This window comes from Triticum aestivum, chromosome 7A, assembly GCF_018294505.1.
Source record: "Triticum aestivum cultivar Chinese Spring chromosome 7A, IWGSC CS RefSeq v2.1, whole genome shotgun sequence".
NCBI lineage: Eukaryota > Viridiplantae > Streptophyta > Magnoliopsida > Poales > Poaceae > Triticum > Triticum aestivum.
Window position 1 is genome coordinate 175,011,253 of NC_057812.1, and position 6,986 is coordinate 175,018,238.

General features: G+C 57.7%; 1 protein-coding gene across 1 annotated transcript; it reads right to left on the bottom strand.

The window, feature by feature from the left end:
• Nucleotides 1-5,952: 5,952 nt before the first annotated feature.
• On the bottom strand, nucleotides 5,953-6,357 carry LOC123154626 (serine/threonine-protein kinase UCNL-like). The gene has a single exon (XM_044573311.1). The coding sequence runs from the start codon at nucleotides 6,355-6,357 to the stop codon at nucleotides 5,953-5,955; it is 405 nt and encodes a 134-aa protein (XP_044429246.1).
• Nucleotides 6,358-6,986: the final 629 nt, after the last annotated feature.

Genomic DNA, 6,986 nt, shown 5'->3' on the forward strand with positions numbered 1-6,986 from the left:
AGGCGTGGCGTCGTCCAGGGGCATCGAGGCGAGGAGGGGAGGGCAGGCAGGCAGGGAGAGAGGTGGCGTGGCGCGGTGGCGCGCGCGCGCGCCGGCCACACTCCCCTCCCTCTGTCGGGACGAAGACGACAGAGGAGGGAGACGGGCTGGGCCGCCTGCTGGCTGGGCCGGCCAGCTGGCTGGGCTGCACAGGGAGGAGCCCAGGTAAGCTTCTCCCTTTTATTTTTTTTTCTGTTTTCTAATTTCTGACATTTGTTTTGATTTAAATAATATATTAAATCATTTATTTAACTTATGCCAATTTTTGCAGGGGCTAGATATATTATTCCAGAGCTCCTTTATAATTGGCATAATATTTGGACATATATTAATATATATAGAAATATATTTCCAATGCAAATATTTATGCATTAATTCCAAATGCCCAAAATAAATGTCCATGAGCCACTAAAAATATTGGTTTGATTATTATCTCTGCCCAATATTTTCAGAGAGCAACATGAGCATTTTCTTGGACCCTTTTGGAGAAATTTTTATTTGGGTCATTTTCAAAATGATTCTGAGGGTTTCACAGATCCCCATTTCAAGTTTCTGATGAAAGAGTAAACATGATGCAACACTCTAATGCATGACTAGCTAGGGTGTGTCACCATCGCTGTCTGTGTCGCTGCCAGCGGCGTCAGGGCCGTTCACCACACCACCCTCGTCGGCATCCACGATCACGCCATCATCGTCTGAAGTGAAGGCCCTGACAAGAGCATCCACATTGTCTTCCACCCAGTGCGCCAGGTCGTCTCGGACGGCCTGGGGGACTGGGGCGATGGCAGCGTCGAAATCGAAGTGGGGATCCATGTTTCGGAGATGGCTGAAGATGCGAGAAAAGGCGCGCCCGAGCTGGGCGCGGCTCCTCCCCTCCACCAACCTGTCGGCCCTGACCGACCGCGCCTCCAGCTGCGTCACCACGTCGGTGAAGAACTGAAGGTTGCCGGCATAGTTGACTATGTGCGGCTCGCTAACAGCCGCCTCGTAGATGTTGCCCAAGGTTGTGTTGGCTCTCTCCCGGAGTGTGGTGAGCATGGGGCCGTGCTCATGCTCCAGGATCCGCCGCTGACGTATCTCGTCCGCATTCTGGCGCGCGATGGCTTCAGCCTCCTCCACCCGATGGCGAAGAAGGAGCACCTCGGCCTGGGAGGTGGTTGACTCCCCTTGCGCTACTTCAAGGGCGTCCCGAAGAGCATCGGCCCGCCGCGTCGCTTCCTCCAGCTTGGCCCTCAAGGCAGCAGTCCTACCTTCAGCCTCGGACCGGATCAACCCCAGTCTCTCCTCGGACTCGCGCTCGAGGTCCAAGCGCGCCATCGCCACCCGGCGTCCGACCTCCTCCAGGACACGGGCTTCCCGTGCAGTGACATCATCCTCCGCCTGCATCACCAAGCGCTCCCTCGTCTCCAGATGCTCGTACTTGTGGGTACGTTCGGCGGCTTCCAGCGTCAGTGCCTCCTCACGCTTCTGGAGCTCTGCTGGGTCGCCAGAGGCCACCTTCATCGACACGAGGGCTGCCTCGCATAGCTCCACTTGCTCCTCCAGTGAGTGGCACCGGGCCAGGAGCTCCCGAGCCTGCTCCTCCGCCGCCTCTCGCCGCCGGTCAGCTTCCCGGGCCTCCTCAACAGCCCAAGATCGGGCCTCCCGAGAGGCCACCAGCGATGCCTTGGCCTCTTCGTCGTCAAGATCGCGCTGATGGCGCGCAAGGGCGATGGAGCCCTCCAGCTCACGCCTCTCTGCAGCCAGGCGCAGGCCCTCGGCCTCAAGGCGCGCGTCTTCATCAGCAAGCTCCTCACCAAGCAGGCTCACCGCGTCAGCCGCCCTTCGAAGGAATCCTTGGCGAAGAGCGCGACGCTCCCAGGCGCGCTCGAGCACGTCTTCCACACCATCATCTGCCCCAAGCAAGCGCCGGGGGCCATGTATCAGCACTACCCCTCCGGGCAGGGGGCTGGGGGCTGGCACCCTCGCGACGGCCGGGTACGCCATGCCAGAAGCCCGGCCTGGAGCCAGCCCGTCCCCAGATGAAGAGCGCAGGGAGCGCCTCAGCCAGTCGTAGTCCACAACCAGGCGAGAAGCCCACGGTAGGCTGGCTATGCCACGAGAAGGCCCGCGAAGGAGGATCGTGAGGTGCGCAGGGCCTCGATGCGCCTCGGGACGGTTTGCCTCTCCGATCGCCCTCACCACAAGGGCTCTGCTGCTCGGAGCGCTTAAGAACGGTAGAGGGAACGAAGCCAAGGGGGACGACACCTCAGCCATCTTCGCGAGCTCGGCTGGAAGCGGCCTGTGGAGCAAGGATCAGTAAAAGCAACAGAAGGATCGGGAGCTGGAAAGGAGAAGGCTTACTCATCAGTGGCGAAGTACTTCCTACGCTTTAGCAGGCGACAAGGGTAATCGTCGCCCAGGGCCTCCCTCTCTTCCGGAGGGCCTCAAAGTCCATGCGAAAGCGGCCCAAGAGTTGAGCGCAGGGATCAACCTGCGACGAGGACGAAGCGTCAAGGCGATCTGCGTCAAGGGCGCCTGCCTGATGCGCACTGCCAGTCGCCTCGCCAAGAGAAGCGACTGGAGCCTCAGGGGCCTCAGCCGCAGGCGCTGAGGGCACCTGCTTGCCGCCCTCAGCCTCAGCGGCACGGGCCCCAAGAGATGCTCCCTCATGAGCATCGCCTGGCGCTGTCACCTCACCGGGAGCCCCCTCGGCCTCTCGCACCTCACGCCCCCCTGCTCCGCCACCCGAGGAAGAGTCGCCTTGGCTGACTGGAAGGGCAGTCACCATCACTGGGTTCTCGCGAGGCCCCCGGAGGCCGGCGGGGCGCGGCCCCCACTCATCAAAGATAGGCATCTGATTCACAAAATCGCCCCTGTTCTGGCAGAGGTACAGCAAGGCCCCTCCCTGCTGGATGCTGCCAGGGTTGGGGTCCCCAGTCAGGATCATGAGCACTGTCCTCAGCACTTCAGGCGTCAGGTCCTCTTCCTGGAGCCTCATACGATCATCACGCCCGCTGAAGGCCCACATCTGGCGGGAGTGGCATTGGAGAGGAGCAATGCGGCGAAGCAGGAACTCCTTCACCACCTTGGACGCTGTCACGCCAAGCGACCTCAAGAACGTGAAGCGGTGCCAGACGAAGACGAGCCGGGGCTCTCAATCATCTCCTGGCCCCAGCCCGAATTGGGGACAGCAGGCAAAGTTGGCTCCGATAGCAGGGGGCTGGGCACCCCTGCATCCACATACAACCACCGCTCACGGAACCCAGCCGTGGGCAGAGGGAGCCTGAAGTCAATCCCTGAGGCCGCTGTCTCAGACGCGTCAACGAAGCTCACGCACGCCCAGCATTGGGTAGGGTCGACAAGGCGCAGAGAGAAGAAGTGGCGCAGCAAGGCAACCGAAGGAAGGATGCCCATCATTGCCTCGCAAACAAAGGCGAAGACCGAAAGGAGGGCGATGGATTCAGGACCCAGATGCATCATATGGATCTGATAGTGGGAAAGCACGACATTGAAGAAATCAGAAAAGGGGGGAACCAGATCCGCCCACAGGGCGTCGGCAAAATACTGGACCTCGGTGACTATCCTGTCGATGGAGAAGTGGGACGCGGGCCAGGCCGTCGTCCTCCCGCATTCGTGGAAGATAGTGGTAAGAGCCGAGCTGACCTTGCCCAAGCCCTCGGCGGGGGCCACCAATGGCGGCGAGCAAGGCGGAGGCATGGGTTTCTTCCCTCTTCCCTTCTTCGTCGGAGCCATGGTGATGAGAAGGGGAGGGGAAGGTTCGAGATTGGGTTGAAAACAGAAGCTGGAGTTCGAGAGGAGGAAGGACAGAGGGCGCTCGAGCAACAGAAAGGGGAGCGGCTGTGTACGACTACGAGTCCGCCTAGCATGGCGCAAAATAAGGGGGCGTGGGGGAACAATGCCACCCACGTCCAATCATCCGCCACGCGGCGCCCAAGGCCGCAGGCTGTTAGGGCCCGCGGCGCTTCTCTCTTGCCCTTTCGCCTCCCTGCATGGCCAAGTCCGGGCGCGCCTTAGGCCCGGGGGCTACTGTCGGCGTTCTGGGAACGGTGGTCCCCAGATTTGCCTGCCTGCGGCCTGCGGCGTGGCTCAAAGGGGGGCCCAGCACGGCCCATCTTCATCAACACAGACCCAAGACCCTCGCGAGGTGCCAAGCCTCACGGGGCGGACGACACAGAACTTCCTCAAGCACGGCCTCATCAGGCTGGCTCGCGAGGAGGCGGAGAGATCAAGGCGGGGTACCTCACGAGGTGCCCGTGACGCAAGCCATGACGACCAAAGGCGCCAGGCGGGCGCTAGCCGCGCAGTGTCCTCCTTTCCTCTTTGGTGCAAAGGGAGCAAGCGCAGGCGAGAGCATCAAGAAAAGGCACCCGTTTTGGTGCAACGAGACCAAGACCAGTCCAACGGCAGGGAGGAAGTCATTGTGGAGCCCAAGCCAGCGTCACCACCAGAGCCTTTGGCAGGCGAGGACCAACTTTAGTCAGGATAAGTGTACCAGATGTTCCCCTTCAAAATGGCCAATTGTTGGCGCCCTTCCCGCTCAATATTTGGGAAGAGGACCAGGGCCTTTGCCTATAAATAGGACTAGCCACCCCCAGGGTAGAGGGGAAATCAAGAAGGGAGAATCTAGAAGCCAAGAGAGAAACTAGCTAGGATCGGATCGAGTAGCATCACACACACAAAGAGAGAGAAGGGCGACTGAACTCCTCCTAGCAGTTCATCCCCCCAGCCAAGAACAGACCCTCGCGAGGCTGTTCTTCCTTGTATTGCTCATCATCATCAGCCCAAGAGGCAATCCACCACACCACACACTGGAGTAGGGTATTACACCACAACGGTGGCCTGAACCAGTATAAACCCTGTGTCTCTTGTGCTGTTCTTTCCATAGCTTAGATATCAGCGAGGCGGAGGGGTGCAGGTAGGTAGAAAGTGAAATATCCGCGTGCACCCCAGTGTTCGAACCTCAAGGGTCTGCCAGAACCCGAAATCCGACAGACCGCGAGCTACCGCCCCGCGGCACGTCCGCTTCTACGGCCCGCCCATAATGCATGCATCGACGATAATGTGGGTGTCTGCCATGGCCAGAATACCACCAATGGCATTGACGCTAGGCCCCACGCCCTCAACCACACATGGAGGTAGCTTTTGTTGCTACCTCAATCGACATGATCCTCTTTATTAGGCCCTTGGATCGGCAGTAAATAGCAGCTGGAAATTACGTTGAGTCCGTGAAGGACACAAACATCAGGATCGGCCGAGTAGTTGCCTTCCCAGCTTTGGAGCAAGGAGGAACACGATCTCTGGCACAACACCGAACAATTGAGCAGATCGGGTGCAGGAGCGTCGACAATGGTGATCTCGACAAGCTCTATCATCATCAGGTTTGTCAAGGACAGATTCAATACTAACTCAAGTACGCTGTACTTGGTCCCGAGACCGGCCAATGGAACTTGCCGTGGCACAGCATGACCGTGAGACGAGACACATAACTGATTCGCCCAAACATTGCCTCACAAGGCTGCCACCAAGGAGCCGCCCAGATTGTACTCGTTCTTGGCCTCGGCGAGCGCAACAAAGACTATGCATCAGAAGATTCAGTAATCACACAAGATGAAGCAATAGCAAAAGTCACGGTTTGCATCAGAAGTTCAGAACCCCCTCGTGAATTCATCATGGCTGAAGTAGAGCAAAAAAGGCCTTGGACCCTCAACTAAACCGTGCACCTCTGAAAATTGCTTCCGCATCTCAAACAGCGCTACACCGAATTTATTTACACCATCACGCCCCTGTTCTCAACGTTTGCACTGCGCCACTGCCTGCACAGGCACCCTGTTGGCTCGTTACGGAACCGCAATCTACCGGGGAGCAAGTCGACTACCACATCCACATGGCCGGCCATGTAAGCTATACAAGTCAGAACACCGACGAGAAGTCCGACGACGACGAGGACGACGAGCCCGACTCTGGAGGCGGCGGTGCCGGCGACTGGTGGAGCTTCTTGAAGTAGTCCCTCACGTCGAAGCCCTCGCCGTCGGCTGCGTTGTCCTCCGCTGGCGGCGGGATGTAGGGCGGGTGGGTCACATCCGCGAGCATGTCCCATGCCATCCCGGCGTAGAACGGCTGCACCCGGATCTTGTCAGTGCCGCCGGCGTACCCGAGCCGCCTCGCGGGATCCCGCTGCAGCAGCTGCGAGATGAGGTCGGTCAGCTCCGGCATCCGGCGCTGGGTGTCGCCCGGGAACTCGACCTCCCTGTGCAGCACATTCCAGAACGTCTCCTTGCAGTTCTTGCCCTTGAACGGCGTGCGGCCGAACACCATCTTGTAGACGAGCACGCCCACAGGTCTTCCTACCGCGCGCGGCGGTCGCCGTCGGGCTTGGTCGGACTTCGATGTGAACAACCACCATGAACGCACGTCTTGCGGCATCGCCTCCCATCGTGAGTTTATGTAGGCGTCAGGAAGGCTAATAGATGTCGGGTCGGTCTCGTATTTTTCTGAGTTTCTTGCTGGTTTTTTTTCTCGAGGAAAGGACGGGAAACGTATCCTGCATGGAAGATATATAGGTTGCACTATCGATGGATATCAAATTGGTTGTATAGGACATCCCCAAATTATCAGTACCACCTTGTTTATAAAGAAATTTTATCTATACAAATCGCAAAAGCGTATTTATGACATGAGAAGAAAGCGTATTGTGACGGAGAACCCGGAGACTCAATCCGTGCTTTATTATTAGGGAGATTATGGAAAATAAAGATGCTAAACCAAGAATTATTAGATGGGTTCTCTTGCTACAAGAATTTGATTTGCATATTATTGATAGAAAGGGAGCTGAGAACCCTGTTGCAGACAACTTGTCTAGGTTAGAAAATGTTCTTGATGACCCACTACCTATAGATGATAGCTTTTCTGATGAACAATTAGCTGTCATAAATGCTTCTCGTACT